Source organism: Stegodyphus dumicola, chromosome 8, assembly GCF_044657685.1.
Source record: "Stegodyphus dumicola isolate Sdum_Otavi_A_Nest chromosome 8, ASM4465768v1".
NCBI lineage: Eukaryota > Metazoa > Arthropoda > Arachnida > Araneae > Eresidae > Stegodyphus > Stegodyphus dumicola.
In genome coordinates, this window is record NC_140775.1 from 123,783,057 (window position 1) to 123,801,960 (window position 18,904).

The 18,904-nt window shown below is 32.6% G+C and overlaps 1 protein-coding gene across 3 annotated transcripts in view; it reads left to right on the top strand.

The window, feature by feature from the left end:
• LOC118185295 (neuropeptide F-like) overlaps positions 1-12,916 on the top strand; it is a 48,578-nt gene extending 35,662 nt beyond the window's left edge. For all 3 annotated transcript variants that reach the window (XM_035355134.2, XM_035355135.2, XM_035355133.2), the window contains one exon: positions 12,651-12,916. In XM_035355134.2, coding sequence (XP_035211025.1) covers positions 12,651-12,741 — 91 coding nt within the window. In that variant the 3' untranslated portion in view covers positions 12,742-12,916. The remainder of the gene's footprint in view (positions 1-12,650) is intronic.
• The last annotated feature ends 5,988 nt before the right edge of the window (positions 12,917-18,904 follow it).

Below are 18,904 nucleotides of genomic sequence, written 5' to 3' on the forward strand. Positions count from 1 at the left end.
ATAAAACTAATTTGAAATTCAAAATTCGGGCTTCCAGGCGTCCATGTTCGGGTGGAAGACTACGTTAATCAAAATTTGATGGCTAAACGCATTCTTTTTTGACAATGCGAGAAACGTACATACATTCATGCAGATTCTTCATTATTTAATTTCTTTAACTATAATACAGGGCGTAACAGTCTTTAGCTATAATACAGGGTATTATAACTATAATACAAGTTAACTGTAGATTTGGTGGCAAAAATTAGAAAAAGTGATACGCCGTTTTTATTGATTCAACGCAAAATGCCGCTTCGAGACTAATATTCTGTTCGGAACTAAACTTCCCTTTTGCGCTTACAATAATGACTATTTTACTGAATCAGACAAATCTTTCACTATCATTTCTGGTAGCAAACAACATGGACTTTCATGGACATTTTTATAACAAACAACTTTACTGGATCCCTTTGTGGCACTACAGTATTTGATAGTATTTTAATTTTGAACTCAAGAAATCTCCCCTTGCTCCAGAAAATAGGACTGTTTTCTTTCAGTCTTTATTTATTAATCATTTTAACATAATAAAGGTGATTTGTCACAGTAAACTGCATTATATTTTGCATAAACATATTTTCCAGTAACATTTGTCGAATATTGTTTTTAAAATAATTAAGTAATACTAGATCGAACCTTAAAAACATGTTTTTCAGAAGATTTCCAATATTTCGGCTAGAGTTGATGTGCATTTTTTCCTTCTCTGCATCAAATTTGCAACAAATACACTGTTGTTTGTGAAAACTGGAATTTCGCATTTCTGTAAAGGACCGTGCGAATAATCTGAACAGCATTTTATGAATAGTTGTGTTAAACGCACAAATAGAGGGCTGTAGCTGAACGTAAAAAGTTGTTTCGTTATCTGAGAGAGTTAAACGTTTCGCAAGAAGTCGTTATAACCTCACTAAAGACAAAGAGCCCGATAGAAACAAGTTATGCCCTTTGAACGAGGACAAATCTGCCTGGGAGAAGGAAGATCTTAAGTGAAATCGTTACTCGTATAGGACATAGTGCCTCGTCAGTGATGGGCGGGTAAAAGCAAGTGCTCAAGAGAATTAAGAAAGTTCGCAAACCTAGCAGCGTGCCGCGAAATGTTAAATCAACACGAGATCACAGACACCTCTTCCGCACGACAGTTATTGACCATGCAGCTTCACTTCGACAGCCGGCACAACGACACTTCTACAGGTGTGCCTTATTCGGCTTCAAAAGTTCGCTGGTGTCCGCTGCGCCGTAGATTACATGCATGAATTCCTTTGCACGCAACGAGTATGAGCTCTTATTGCAGCTCACTGCATTTCACAAATAATCATTTTGGGCATTAAATATTTTTGAATTGCCCTGTAAATTTAATCGTTTCTTGGTACCGCTACATGTCGTATGTTGATTTCTTCATGCTGTTGCTATTTTCACAAATGGGAGCGTATTTTCCGCAAGTGAAGTGAGGATAATTTTTTATGATTAGGGACACAAAATCCGCATAACGGAAACAACCCTCTTCGATGTTTTAAGAAATATAAAGAAGCAAGTTAAAATCTTTGGCTCTTGGAAAGGCTGGAATTTGAACACGAGAAAGGCTCTAGTTTGTTTTCTGACGATATAGCATTCTAAGTGTCCTTCTCATTATAAAGTAACCGATTATTTTAGAATAAAGTTGCATGTACAAATAACCATTGACTTTTGTTGCAGGATTAAAATTGTTATTAACTCATAAAACTAAATCTATACTTCTGAATATAATTAAAACTCAATTGTACCATGACATAGAATAAACAGAAAGAACATCAAAATATATTACCATTAGAATAAAATTAAAAAGAAAAAAGAAATATGGAGTGGTTTTATTGTGCTTGTAGCAGAAACTTGCTAATCACTACTCGATTTTATTTTGGATGCAGACGATAGTTTACTCAAAAAGCATATTTTGATATTTTGCAGTTGACCTATTATTAAGGTGTTACAAATATATTTTATCGATTGCATTTAAAGATATAAAGTACGGTAGTTGCAAAATATTGTTAAGAAGCCCAGATAAAGTAATTTTTAATTGATTGTACTAAAATTATATTAAGCAATGTGAAGAGAAACGAAAGATTTTATGCACTGTTAATTGCAGCAACAGGCGTTTATTAACCGATAGGACCTTTTTGCAAACTGGAATAAATCACATTTATTTCAAGTGTTAATAAACTTAAAAAATCTTTGGCAATATAGTCTCTAATTCGATCCTGGGGAAGGGTCTCGTCCTTTTCTTTACGATACCTCGTTTCAAATTTCCTCTTCTTTGCAATGCAATCAAGCTTTACAAAGTAATCTGAAAAAAGGCAAAACACTCTGTCGCAATTATTTTCCGCAAAGTAAATGAGTGAAACTGAAATCTTTCATTTCAATGAAAAATCCTTTCATTGCATAAATCATTTTCATGCAGAAATTTGAAAATCACGCTTTAGACGCATACACGAACCTACACGTCATTTAGTGTAAAGTATCTAAAATATTTTCGCAATGAATGCACGAAACAACATTATTTTCAACTTCCTCTTACAGATTATGGAGCAATACTCTTTTATGAAGTAAACGAAACACCACGAGTGAGAAATATTTCTCAAATTCAAGTCAGCATAGATTTACTATAGCTGTCGCAAGAGCATCTGTAAAACTCTATTAAAGGTAATATCATACAGTTCCATTAAAGATAAGTGCTCTTTAATCCGCACGGATGAATTTCATAATAGTAGAAGTTCAATGCATTTTAGAATATTAAGATCAAGTAAGTGATGTCATTTTATATTAAGTATCACTAACATGGCATGACATCTAAACTAACAGTGCTTACTTAATGTACTTTTCAACAGTCTTCGTAATCTTCATGTGTCATTTATTTCAGCTTATTAACACACGAAACACGCATCGAAGAGAAACACATTTATCTGAATTTTGAAGTTTAGAAATCGTATAAATCTAAATACATAGAGCAAAGTTTTAGGAGTAATCTAGTTAAAATTTGAAAATAAGGAAATTGAAAACAATGTTGTTACCATATACCAGGAAACCTGCCAAACGATAATTTACAGTATTTATTACTATGATATCTCAACTTACTTTTTTGAAATATCGTCTGCTTACAGGCAGTATTGCTTTGATACAGTGAACACCTGCTATATGTATTCGAAAACTGAGCAAACCTGCCAAACGATAATTTACAGTACTTATTACTATGATATTTCAACTTACTTTTCCTGACATACCGTAGGCTTACGAGCAGTATTGCTTTGATAAAGTGAAAACCTACTATTATATTCGAAAATTGAACAAATGATTTTATCCGAATGGCAGACATTAATCTCGATTCTTTCATACAAATTATGACAGCAGATAAAACTTGGTGCTTTATTTATAGTTCTAAAATATAACGGGAATCAACTGCTTCGGTTGGAGAAGGTTCACCATCATCACAGAGACTTCTATTGGTGACTTGACTTGATTGGAAATGGATAATTCACGAGAAATTTCTCCCTGAGAGACAGACGATTGAACTTCGTATTTCATAAAGATGTAATGGATAGATTTCTGAAGGTATTCAGGATATTGATCAGAAAACGCTCAATCGCACAACTAATTTGTCTCATAGGCTTATTCTCTGTAAAAAAAGTTCTCTTCTCTTCAAACAGTTTCTAACAAACCAATTGTCATACTTCTGAATCACCTGCTATATTCACTAGGAATGATGCCTGTGGATTACTTTCTCTTCTTCAGTCTTATCTCAAAAGGCTTATTTTTATTTCATTCAAAAGATTCAGGAAACCGCAATGAGAACCTTAAAAAGTATTCCAAGAAAGGAGTTCTACGAAGGAATCAAGGTGCTGTAAGAGCTTGCAGGCGCTTTATTACAATGGTAATACATTTATTGAAGGCTGTTTTGTGTGTCTTCGGTAACTTCAACAGTACTATTTCATGCAGCTTCCAGTTCACCACAAACATCATCCTAAAACTTCATAGGTGCATTATTTATCCGGCCTAGTCGGCGCAATCCACATATTCGAAATATTCAGATAACCGAGATGTACTTTTGACGTCAGAAATACATATGAAACTGTCCTCTCAAATCTTTAAGGCAATTATATTACAATACATTATCGGGTAATTTTAGTCTCTTATATTATATTACATTATCAGGTCATTCATCAGCCATGCGACCTTTCAGGTGTTGCCATTACAAGAAACACATTATTCCAATATCACATCCACGTGGCTTAGCAATGGCTAATTCTCAGTATACTGTCATTCAGCAAAGTGTAAGTTTCAATTTATCATTGAAATATAAACGATCTGTAATTTTTTTGAGAAATTGAGTAATTTAAATGCAGCGAACAAAAGAATTTAATAATTTATACTTATTATTTTTAATTTATACATTTGTTTAGCATGTATTCAATTACATTCTAAAAAACGTTTAATTCACACTATGTCTAACAGATAATCTTTTATGAACACTTGCAGCATCATTTTAATTAATAAAAAATGTTTTAATGCTGTGTCTAATATGCTTCGTAGCAGAATCTTTTTTAACACTTGAAATCAAATGTTATTGTTTTCGCTACTTCAATTTCGTGTTCTGTAAAATTGAAAAACTACTGTTGTTTTCACTTGTAAGAAGTATTTTTTGCAAACCTTGAGTGCAATTTATCAGAGGAAAAAACTGCACAGTTATATTTGAATTGTTTATATATTGAACATCTGGGGATACATTCTTGAACTAATAAGCATATCATAACTGCTTAGCTAGAAATTAATTGTTTCAAGTGTTAAACTGATGTCTAAGTAGGAACAGCAGTTTGAATTTTTACAAAAACATTTATTATTAAAAAAATTAATTTAAAAATTGAAAATGTTCATATTTTTAACGGAAAGTTATCTTTTGAGGTTTCAGACCATAATTTTAAGATTTAAGAATGCAATTTTTTAGCACTGTGATAATAGCTAACAAATGCACCAAAGCTTTTTCCCCCTTTTGTTGTATTAATATGAAAAGAAAGAGCTGAGATCAACATATATTACATAAGGCCAAAAATAAATTACGAATTTACAGATTTTCATAATTATGCCTGCACTTTTGTGGTTTCCATCATGTGTAATATGTATACGAACCAGTTTCCCTTAGAAAGTCCTCCACAATGCATCTCTCCCTGTAGGCAGATAGCCTGAGTGCTTTGACATAACCAAATAAACCAAACCATCAGCATAAAATAAATTAATTTTAGCGTAGTTTTATTAAGTCACGTGTCAAATATATTAGAAATTATATTTTCTGTTACTGCTGATTGATTTAAAATATGATTTCAAGATCTATATAAAAATACCGCAAGAAGTTTTTAGAAACAAGAAAAGGAATTAATAGTAATTAAAAAAGGGGTATATTTTTGCAGTAATAAATGAAACTTTATTTTCCTTTATTAAAAAAATTGAGTTTTTAGTTTGCTAAGTACACTAAATTTATCTGTTTAAATGACTATTTGTAGTTATGAAAATTTGAAAAATTGATTTTTTGTAGATATATTATTTTGGAAAAAATTCTTTTATTAATTATTATTTTCATAACTTTCCTCATTAATTCGTAAGAGGAAATGTCTTCCTAGATTTGCTGTACAAAAGTGAAGCGATGTTGTAACTTTAATGTTATTTGGCAACACCAAATATTTAATATTAAGCACAAATAGTCCTGTTATATCTTTGCTATCCTAGAAAGCCCAATTTTTTATAAATCAGAAAAGAATTTATTCTGTTATTTCCATGGTATGAAGTATACCCATATAAGTACTTTTTATGTTATATGACTAGTGATTTTATTATTAGTCAAAAGGGGCTTTGTCCCTGAAGGACTTTGTTTTCGTTTTGCGATTTTGCGTTGAATCACTATAAATGTCCGTTTCACTTTTCAAACTATTGCCACCAAATATTAAAGTCCTGCATTATATTTGAAGAAATTAAATAATGAAAAATCTGCACAAATGTATGTATATTTCTCGCATTGTGATAAAACAACGGTACACAGAGCCATCGAATTTTGAATGACGTAATCTTACTGCGAATATGGGCATGTGGAAGCCCAAATTTGAAATTTGGAATTTGTTTTATTATCGATTTCCTACTTTGTAAATCTTTAACGAATTTTTGATTAACAAACTCAAGGATTTCAAAGCGAAAATGGCAACGTTGTACAGAAAAAACATTTTTATCTCCAGCGCGTGAGACTGCGTATCGGAAATTCTAAAGTATGCTCAATTTAAAACTATTTTGCGATGCTTTTGAACTGAATTTTATGGTTTAAGTGGGAAGAACGTGATACTTAACAAATAAAGGTAACAGACAAAATGTTAAAAAAACGCCCCTTTGGACGTAATTTAAAATCTGAAACCTTTCAGATTTTTTTAAATCTTTGTTTTTTATTTTATATTTATTATTATTATTGCAAAGGCACTTAAATATACATCATATATGGCTAAAGTAAAACGAGTTATTTTAAATAAAAAGCATTTTTGGCCCTGTGTTAAAAAAAAAAAAAAAAATATTGAATGGCGTATAACGCATCAGCTGAAAATGAATCGTACGTAATACTATTAAATACTCATATGATAGATATTTAACTAATTATCTGAGTAAAACTATAAAAACTCATGTAACTTAACATGTAATAATAATGCAGCTAAAAACATGAAATTTTCAAAAAATCTTTCTTTTTTTTTTTTTTTCTTTTGTTTTGTTTTGTTTTTTTGTTTTGTTTTGTTTTGTTTTTTTACATGTTTAAAATACAGAAATGTCTATTTCTGCAAAAAATAAATTCAAATATCAATATTGGAAATGTGATATAAAGTATGCAAAGTATATTTATCAAAGCAAGGAACATGAAAATTCGATGATGCCTTCACCGGGATTTGAACTGCAGACCTCCCGATTGCCAGCCATATGTCCTCTTTAATTACAGTAAAAAAGCGCATGGTTCCCATTGTAAGGATAAAAAATTCCTTACAACTGAATTAGGGAAAGTTGGTGTTACAAATTTTCAGAAATTAAAAAAAAAAAAAAAAAATTACAAAGTTTGTGATCACGCGCGACCTAAATGTAAGTTTACAGAGATTTTCCATGCTTTGTATTAGACTGTGTATTTGTGTACATTTTTGCCTAGCGTAAAAAACATATTCTACAGCAACTCTAGGAGATATATATGAATATCTCCTAGAGTTGCTGTAGAAGTTAGGTAGAGGTTGCAGTGCTGTAAGATAGCATCTTAGTGCGTTCCAGACATGTTTTATCGAATTTAAACCCAACCAATATGCGGACTACTCCATCTGCTGGATTACTTTGCCGTCAAAGTGATCGGTCAGAAGTGCAGCGCTATGGAGACGAAAATTATCATCCTCTAAATAGATGTTATTACCGACTGCAGTCCTGAATAACTTAGCAGAAGTAACAATAACTTTATCTTTGAATATTTTATTATTCACAGTTTACACTAGTAAAATTACGTATGTCGATTCAGCCTTTCAAAATGATGCCAGCTCATTCCATGGCTCCACCTATGCACCGAAACTTTTCACCCATGTCTTGGGTCTGTTGAGTGTGTTTTGCTCGCTTCAGAGTACAACATGTCTGGAATCGCTCTCGAAACCAAACCAAGAGTCATTGGTTTTAGTGTTACTGTTAGGTGGTCGCAGGCTACGACATGTGGGTTCCTGGGCCGAAGCCCTACCTCAATATCACCATTCGTAATTAAAAGTCCATGACGTAGATAGCATAGTACAGTTACATAACAATTTGTAGATGAATGAAAAGCAATTGAAGAAGAGCATTTTTGAAGAGCACTGTACATAGTATTTCAAGTGAAAAATTTGTGTGGATATGCTAAGCAGTCCATAATGGTGATGAAGCAACGGAGTAAGTCAGCAATGATCGCAGGGTCGAAAGTGATAGCATAAGCCCAGTGGATGATTCGAGAGTCAGTGTATCCTAGCATACAATCATTTTTTAAGCAACCTTTCACTCACAGTGGACTTGGATAGTCTGTACCTGAAAAGAAATTCCTTACAATCTGGATTGACGTCAGTTGTCTATACATCTTTCAGAAGTCATTGCCAAATAACTGTGCTGAGAGTCTATTATGATAGTATTTAATCTTGACCTCGTTGTCTGCAGACATCATCAGTGTTTCAGTTTTCTGAATGACACTTTTGTCTACCTTTAGGTCTTTACAGACCTTTACCGGTGTCTGTTCTGCTTCCATTGCCGCAGTCGCACACCATTTCTCACAGTTCATCATGTCCTAAACTCTGCATGTTTCTGGGTAGCAATGATGAATCCCACTGGAATACGTAATAATATTGCCTTGAATACCAACAGACTGAGTTTCATTGGATTTCACTTAATTAACATAAAGTATCTTTTTATGGTTGTTGTTTAAATTTTCTCACCAATGGATATAATTCTAAAAACCATTTTTTATTTTCTAATGCAATTTTCTAAAATCATACAACTCAAAAAAAAGGAGGGGGAAGAAAAGAAAAATTACTTAGAAACGTTTTTTAGTGAAATCTTTCTAAAATTTCGCACTTTTCAATAGGATATATTTCCTTAGTTAGCATTTATTATTCATGCAACTTCATGAGGAATGCCATTCGCAAAATGTAGCATTTTCCTTTCCTGCGCAAGAACAAATATTAGACATAAGATATTTAATTCATTTTTCAAAGTGTAACTGCAATGTATAAGCGATTTGAAAGTAATAAACGAAATTTAGTAATTTACATTAGAAATGCAGTATTTGAATCTTCGAAGTCACATGAATCTTAATAAAGATTCAATATTCGAAAGTTCGAATCTTTTGCAATGGTGCTTCATAATTTTTCGAATATTAAATTAAACACCAGTTAAACATTTTAACTGAAACTTCTAACAATTAGTTTTGTTGATGCCAGTATAAGCATTCATTCAGTAAATTTTAATTTACATGGATCACATATATCATATCGCGGGAACACTGAGTGTCATACTTGAAAATTTCTAGACAGAATTTAGCGCTCCGTGCTTTTCCATGCTTTATATTTATCTATATTAGCATCTGAAATACAGGTCCACTTAGCTTTGATTTTAAAAAATTGTAAAAGATTGAACTCTCTTTCAAGGAAGCTTTATAGAGCTCAGAATTAAGGAGCAATTCTTTAACTAAATTTCCTTTTTGCAGTCTAAATAAATTAAAATGTTTTAAAATTATGCATCAAATTGTTATATATTAAAATTATATACTTCTATTACATGCATTTTTATCTTCAAAATAAATAAAAGTGTGTTTTATATTAAATCATATTATATTAAAATTATATACTTCTGTTATTACATTAATTTTTATCTTCAAAATAAATAAAAGTATGTTTTCAAGAGCACAGCTTTTGCAAGTAATGAAAAACAAGCTTAAAATTAAAGCGATTAAAGCAAACTAATAGTCGGTAAGACCACAAAGTGCTTGTAGTTTCATCAAATTTCGGCGAAAAGGCTGGGTGCATCAGCAGTTTCATGGATTTTCCTATGTGTAATCTGAATACGAGTCAGTTTTTTCTTAAGAAGTCGTACATGATATTATTTCTTTTCTTATAAAGTTAACCCTCGTATGTTTTGCTTTAATTCACTAACAGTGGAAATAACATTCATCCTAAGAAATCTACTAGGTTTCTTCTTTGATTAATCATTATTTCTCTAAAATAGTTTAGTTTTATAACATAAAGCATCATCAACTAGCTATCATGCCTTTCCGCCTACTATCATTCCGATAGACCGCTAGTATCATTTTAAGTCAGTTTTAATCATTCTTCTAAATTTAATGCTTTTTATCAAAAAAGTTCATACGTGTGTATGCACTAAATTTGTAGGATGCTGCTTATATAGAACTCTGTGTCCTCAGACTCTACTAGACTGACAAGTAAATTATCGCTCCAGCCTGAATACAAATAACAAAGTTTTAGAAAGGTTTAAATTAAACTTTTTTTTTTTTTTTTACTGAACTCTTAAAATTAACATGAGACACTGCTTGTGCTACAGATCAACTCTGCTACTTGCGGGGATTTAAAATAACATAAAATGAAATTAAACTCAATTAATGGACTCTGAGGCTACACACGAAAAAACTTTGGCAGAGCTGGCGAGAGTAAGTAACTGCAAGACGTTCTAATTCGAAAACATTCCAACCCCCCGGCCTGAATACACAGCAGCTAATTTTTATTCTACAGAAAGAAGAAGTTAAAGTAAAGGTTTAAAATATAATAAATGATTAAATAATATAACTAAAATTTGTCAACCTTGAAATAAATGCATATAACTGAAATAATTTAAAAAACCAAAAAGAATTCCCTAAATTTCTACACATTACGATCATTCAAATAGGAACGAAAAAGAAATAGTTAAGTGTCATGTTGATCATAAAAAATGCTGAACACTTTTAGTGGTTGTCTGCTTAGAAAGGTGATCACCACACGAGGTTTCACTGTAATAAAAAATTTAATTAAGTGCAATATTTAGAGGAGTGGATTTTTAACCCAAAACAGCTATTAGTATGGAAACGCGATTTTGCGTCGAATAATTATAAATGCTTCATTTCACTTTTGTTTTGAGTTTGTTGCCGTTTGGCAAAATGTAAGATATTCTTTCAAATTGAATCTGTCTGTTGTGGATTGTCAAACTAAGCTATCTGAAAGCAACGGATGCAGTTCTTAATATTCGTTTATTACTTTCGAATTGGATTTGTTTAAATATTTAAGAATACATTTAATTCCTTATCTAATTAAAATACACAATATTTTCATAGAATGGCGTTACATATTTTTTATTATTTATTTCATATTTTGTAAAACTTTAATGAACTTTTTTGATTAACGATTTGAAAGAGAGAACTGTCAACATTGTACGGAATGAAATACTTTTATAGCGAGACTGTCTATCGGAAATTCTAAAGATATGCTATTTTTAAAAACTATTTTGTGAATTTGTTGTTGAATTGAATTTTACTATGCCGTAAATGCGAAATTTAGTAAGAAAAAAACATAAAAAAGTTAATAATGAAAGTTAAAAAAAAAAAAAAAAAAAAAAAAAAAAAACTTTGTACGTCATCAGACTAAGAAAACTGAACATTGATATGATGAACGGAGAAAGGACTGGGGAGGGAAATGTACTCCAACACTTACACTGCATCAGGAATCTAAACATTTGCTACTTTTAAAATTTCTGCGATTTTGTTATTGAATTATATATGGCGAAAGTGCGAAAAAAACGGTGTTTAGTTACAAAAACTCTAAAAACACGAAAAAAAAAAAAAATCTGAAAGTTTTCAGATTTTTAATTACGTTCAAAGGGGCGTTTTTTTAAATATTTTGTCTGATATCTTTATTTGTTAAATATCACGTTCCTCCACATTTAAACCATAAAATTCAGTTCAAGAGAAAGTATCGCAAAATACCTTTAAATTGAGCATATCCTTTAGAATTTCCGATACGCAGTCTCCCGCGCTGGAGATAAAAATGTTTTTTTCTGTACAACGTTGCCATTGCTCGCTTTGAAATCCTTGAAATTGTTATTCAAAAATTCGTTAAAGATTTACAAAATATGAAATCGATAATAAAACAAATTCCAAATTTCAAATTTGGGCTTCCACATGCCCATATTCGCACTAAGATTACGTCATTCAAAATTCGATGGCTCTGTGTACCGTTGTTTTATCACAATGCAAGAAATATACATAGATTTATGCAGATTTTTCATTATTTAATTTCTTCAAATATAATGCAAGACTCTAACATTTGGTGGCAACAGTTTGAAAAGTGAAACGGACATTTATAGTGAACCAACGCAAAATCGCAAAACGAAAACAATAGTCCTTCAGGGTCAAAGCCCTTTTAAACTAAAAAAGAAAAGCAAAAAGAAAATTGGGGGTATCAGCAGGAGTAAGCTTAGAAGAGACCCGTTTAACACTGAGCAGGCGTAAGTGCAATAACAGATTGGTAGACTGCGAGCTCAGCAAGGTAAAAACCATAACAAACCCTTTTGAGCGGCCGTTAAAATCTTAAACTTTCAGATTTTTTCCCCCTTCATTATTTTCGCATCTGTTGCCGTGTTGTAAAAAAAAAAAAAAAAAGAAAAAGAAAAAAAAGAAAAGAAAGAAGTCTTTTTGTGTGTGTCTAATGATATTTTAACGATCCTTCAAATGCGGAACCAAAAGTATCATTTGATTTCCGTAATGATACTTCATAATTCGGTCAGCACTCTTGAAATTTTCATGCATACTTGATATACTATTAGGTATAAAATAGGTTAACGTTTACCTGATGAACTTCAATGGTGATGCCACCGCGTACGGATAAAACCGAATCTTTAATAAAACAGAAAAAATTATGTTTTATTGTAGCCATTTGATAAAAGCCGAATCTTCGATATAAAAATAGAAGGAAAAAAAAACTCAGTTGGTTCTTTAAACGAGTTAGAAATGAAAAATGAATTTTAGAGCAGAAAGTCTAGCTTTTTAAAAAGCTTTTCAAAGAGACAACTGAATTGAAGTCTGGTTTTTCTTTTCTTTGCAGACATTACGTTCCAAGAAGCCATCAGGTGATCGTGAAAGGAGGTGAAATTATGACTGAAAATGGACACTTCGAACTTCTGAGGAAGCTGTGATCGTCACGGTTTTTGGCTCCTTCCCCACTCTCTCTCTCCTCCCCTTTCGAAACTTTCGCAGGAACTGCGAGGCATCAAGATTTCTTTTTTTAATTCCCATTCCTGCCATCGAATGCTCATTTTATCCTTTGTATACATTCAAAGCATTAATAAAATCGCCGATAATCGTTTTGGACAGCAGTTTCTTTTTAGTTGTCTTTGTCTGAACAATTTCCGAAGTTAATTTTTTTAAACTTTATATCTACATACTGGCCACTTGCGCAGCCATCCTTCGGCCTGTCATGCATTTCGACTTGGAGTTACGTATATCAGACCAAAGGTCTTGTAAATAGCTAAATAACACACATTTCTATTAAAAATTTAATTGCAAAACCATACATGTCTATAACTATTGAAGTTCAGCTCTAATTTGTTTTTTAATATAGAAATCTAAATTTTTGTTTATAATTTACAAGTTATCATCTCAAAGAACGATTTGTTAATATAAAAGCGCAAAAAATCATAAAAGTCTCTAAAAGAAGGATTATGTATCATTAGAATTTCTTTTTTAAATTACAAAACAAAACCCCTCAAATGTTCATAAAAATTAATAATTAAATTCAAAATTATTAATGATATATCATGAATTAAATTCATTTTTACTTAATATATTTTTACATTAGTTACGTTATTAAAAAAGTAAAAAAATATCACGTTAAGAACTGTCTTTTAAATCGGTTAATTTGCTAATCAATAACAAACAGATTAAATTTAAAACATAAATTAAATATTTTACCTATTGCCAAATGATAACACACTGGCGGACGGAAGATAAAAGTATTTGATTTCGGATAGTAGTAACAATATGCTTTTAAATCGCTGAATTTGTTGATTAAATCGGAAAGATCTTACTCTTTGTTGAATGGTAAGACTAAGTATTTGATTTCGGGCAGAGTAAAAAATTACATTCAAAATTGCTCAGCTTGTTTATCAAGAATTCATTAAGTTCGCACAAAATTTAAAATAAAAAATAAATTCAAAAATCGGGCTTCGAAATATTCCTGTTTGATTGAAGGACTACGTCAAGGATGTCAAACTCGCGGGCCGCATGCGGCCCACAACAAATATTTTTGCGGCTCGGCCAATATATCGGCAAATAATAATATATAATAATAAAATAACATATCGACGAAGAAAAAAAATTAAATGTTTACTGCTAAGTAATTAATGATAATTTATTCAGTGTTGTTAGATTACTCACAGCGAGCTGACACACACACTACTTAAATTACAAATGCGTGTGAGTAGCTTGAGTTCAGCTACCTTCGGCTTTTGGGGGACACATGCACTCAGAACTTGTACGCATCCCCCGATAGCCGAATGTGGCCGAACTCATGGTCTCAGTTTTCCAATCATAGTTTTGTACGATATATTGGTGCATGCATGTGCATGCACTTTGCTTTATTATTAATTATTACTTAATTCATATTGTTACGGATTTCATAGTTATTTATTTATTTAGTTTTTTTTTATTTAGAATTGTAATTAGATTTGCTTCATGTTGCCTTAGCAACGCAGACGATTTTTGAAAAGACAGCTGCGTTGGAAGGTTAAAAATACACTGACTACCAATAAGTATTTGGACATCTGTGGTAGAAAAGAAAAACTAACTTTATTCAAAATCAACAGTTGGTAGAGCCTCCACGAGAGGTAATTACAGCGTGGACTCTCCGGGGCATACTTTCCACAAGTCTTTGTATGACAGTTAGTGGTATTTTCTTCCACTCGGCTTGGAGAAGACATATAAGTTCATTTACCGATTTTGCACGGGTAGTGCACCCCTGAATTCGGCGATGCAACTCATCCCAGAACTTCTCGATAGGGTTCAGGTCTGGACTCTCGGCAGGCCAGTCCATTCGATGAACTCCATTGGCTCCATACCAAGCCTTGGTTAACGTCGAAACATGACAACCGGCATTGTCGTTCTGAAAGTAACAGGGGTAAAACCCGTAAAACTGCCACAACGTAGGAAGCACATTGTCATCCAAAATAGAGCATTAGGCATCGGAGTTGAGCTTACCATCAATGGGGACCAAGGGTCCCAGCCCATACCAGGAGAAACACCCCCAGACCCCAGCCGAACTTGACTGTTGGCACAATGCATTCTGGCAGGAGACGTTCTCCAGGTAGACCCCAGACCCAGACCCTGCCATCCGAACGGTAAAGGGTGAACCTTGATTCGTCACTCCAAAGAACCCGTTTCCACTGATCTCTACGGTCCAATTTCGATGTGCACCACATTAACCTAGCAGCGCAGTTGGACTTTGTGATCGAAGGTTTATGGGCAGCAACACGACCATGAAAACCAAGCAGATGTGCTTCCTTACGGATGGTATTCATTGAAACAATACTCCCGGATGCCTGTTGAAGTTCCTCGCGGATGAGGGCCATCGGTTGGGTGCGGTTCTTCCGAATTTCTCTGGACAGCACTCGTCGGTCTCTATTTCCCAGTTTCGTTGGTCTGCCGACTCGGGGCACATTCCGACAATCACCGCTCACCTTCCACTTCTTAATCACATAGGCCACTGTCGATTTTGGGTACTTCAAATCGCTAGATATGTCCCTTAAGGATCGGCCACATTTGTGATACCCGATAATTATACCTTTCTCGAAATCTGAGAGCTCTGAACTGCGAGGCATCTTGCATGCGACTAAAGCCGATGCTGTTTCCTACACGACATATATCGGCGGAGACCGTGACGTACCTTAGGACCACAGATATCGTCATTTGCATAGGTGTCCAAATACTTATTGGTAGTCAGTGTAGAACAGCGCGTGCATTTAATACCTAATAAATAAATATCTCGTAATTGCTGTTGTCATCCACAAAAATACAGATATTTATAGATGTTTCCAGTATATTCGAGAAATTAATTATAAAGCTTATAAAAGCCGAGAACAAACAACTCATCTCAGTAGTAGCTGTAGTTCTAGCGAACTGTTTGTTTACTTAAGGCTGTGATTGATTTGTAGCGATTTCGCTGTGAGATAGAATTAGTTTCTCTGTTTTGAATTGATTTTTGCTAAACGTTTGACATTTTGTGATATTGTTAGAATATTTTTGAAGAAATATTTCAGCATTTTGATTTATATCTTGTGGAAAGAATACATTTTTGTTAACTTTTTAACGTTAACCGTGTTTATTCCAGCCCTTTGTATTCAGTATGTCTATATCAAAATCAAGTGGTAATAAAATTAAACGAAAAATTGCTGACGAACATAGAATATTCAAGTAAAATGGGAATTAGAATATTTTTGCTGTGAAATAAAAGATAAAATAATCTGCTTGATATGTAATAATACTATTAATGTATCAAAGTTATATAATATTAAACGTCATTACGAACAACACAAATCGAAATATAACAATTACGAAGGATTAATGAGAGAAGAAAAGTTGAAAGAGCTCAAGTTAAGAGTGAAAAAGCAACAGTCCATGTTTAGTAAAGTATTGCACGAAAGTGAAGCAGCGGTACATGCAAGCTACGTCTTGTCCGAGTTGATAGCTAAACATTCGAAGCCTTTTACTGACGGTGATTTCATCAAGGAATGCCTAATGAAAGCTGGAGAAACTGTTTGTCCTGGAAATGTGAAGGCTTTTCAATCAATTTCATTGTCTCGAAATACAGTTGCGGAAAGAGTTACTGAAATAGCCGCGAATTTAAATGATCAGATCAAAGCAAAATCATCTAGTTTCGAAAGTTTATCCATTGCCTGTGACGAGAGCACGGACATTAGTCGCAAAGCTCAACTAGCAGTGTTCCTTCGTTCTTGTGACAAGAATTTTAACATTTTTGAGGAATTACTGGAACTAATACCGATGCCTGGTACTACCACAGGAGAAGATATATTTACTTGTGTTTTTGGACTTCTGCAGAAATACAATCTACCTTTGGCAAAATTAAATTCTGTAGCTACAGATGGCGCTCCATCAATGACCGGGAAAAACAAGGGCTTCGTAGCATTACTAAGAAAAAAACTTAGTGAAATTCACGGTTCAAACATTCATCATATGCATTGTATTATACATCAAAAAGTTCTATGCACGAAAGTAATAAATATGGAGAATGTTTTGTCGTATATAAAAAAAAGTTATAAATTTTATAAGATCTCGAGGTTTAAATCAGCGTCAATTCACTGCTTTCTTAAGTGAGTTAGATAGTGAATATTCGGGTTTGTCCTACTATACCGAGGTACGTTGGTTATCTTGCTCCAAGATTCTCAAACAATTCTGGGATTTGAAAGAAGAAATATGTCAGTTTTTAAAAGCGAAAATTCAAATTCAAACAAACTTGAACAAGAAAATTCAAGTTTGTTTTACGATCCAATATGGATGCAAGATTTATCTTTCTTGGTTGATATAACCAAACATTTAACTGATTTAAATTTATCGTTACAAGGAAAAGATTATATCATTACGAACATGTTTGACATAATTAAGGCATTCAAATGTCAACTAGCTCTTTGGGAAAAACAACTTAAAAATGAAGATTTGACGCACTTCCCGACGTGCAGCATGAACAAATCAAGTTTAGATGATATTTGTTCGTATCAAAAATACGCAGAAAAAATTGCAAATTTAACAACTGAATTTAAAACGAGGTTTAATGATTTTAGTTCCCTCGAAGACAAATTTTTTTTTTGTTGTTTCCTTCGATTTTCTCAATAAGTATTGACTCAGTACCCAGCCATATGCAAATGGAGATGATCGAGATTCAATGCAACTCAAATTTGAAAGCAAAATTCATTGAAGTGGGCGTGCCTGAATTTTACAAATATTTACCAGTCAGGTTTGAAAATACTCGAAAATTCGCATATGAAATTATTTCCATGTTTGGTAGCACTTATCGGTGCGAGCAGTTATTTTCAGTCATGAAAGGTAATAAGTCTCCTATTAGAAACCGTATTGATAATGCTCACCTTGGGTCAGCGTTGAAAGTTATTACTGCAAACAAAATTTTCCCGAAATAGGAAAGATAATAGCAGAGAAGAGATGTCAAGTATCAGGACGTAAACATTAAATTTTTGTTGTTCTTTTCTATATAAATATATATATATATATATATATGTTTATTATTGTATTATTCGAAATAAATCTACGTTTCTATGAATATTGATCTTTTTTTGCGGCCCGCTTAAGTTAAACTTTGTTTGTTTGGCCCAAGTGTACCTATGAGTTTGACATCCCTGGACTACGTGTTTAAAATTTAGTAGCTCTAAGTTCTGTCTTTCCAATAGTGCTACGAATTTACAAACACAATAATTTTCATTTTTTAATAGAAGAGATTTTAAAGCCTAATGTGAGCAACTTCAGCATATCTGCCACATTACCAAATATTGTCTTCATAATAATGCACTCTTCATGTAACACTCAAATGAAGGTTTAATGAAGCACTTTTTCAGGATTCGTAGGCCTTTTTTCCAAATCCAGGCTGCCAATTGAAAATTTCTCAATCCTCTCTTTTTCCAAAATATGTACGCAAACTCAAAAATGATAAGAGAAATCAATACTAAGAAAATTCCAACTGCTTTTTCTGTGTAGACCAAGGTTTCTGCAATTATTTGACTTTTAGCAACAGTATCTTCCATGATTCAAGAAGTCACTTCGATTTTATAAAAAATAATTCGTAACTGTAGTATAATGTAATGCTATTTTGTGTCATGGAAAGTCGGACGTAGTAATAAAGACATCAGAAATTTAGAAACAGACAAAGTCGAAAACTTCATACAGATCATCACATACATCAGAATGAATGCTTCACCAAAGCAAATGGGTTTGTAAGTTAAAAAATTACTGCAAAGCAAGTAGGGGGATGAATAATTTTACGAAGGACGAATTAATTATATTCAGGCAAATTAACTTATATTCATTTAATACAAGCGGAAAACCTTATGAAAAATGAAACTTGTAACGAAACACGTTAAAAAATTTAAGTCAAAAAAAAAAAAAAAAAAAAATCAGATACATAAACTAGCATTCTGAAAATCTGAATTACTATCTAGCAACTATAGACGAGATTTCCGTATTAATTAAATACAAGAAAAAAGTTTCTACTGTTGCTAGCTGATAAAACTAAACTTTTACTTTTGAATAAAATTTAAAAATCTACTGTAAAAAGAATTT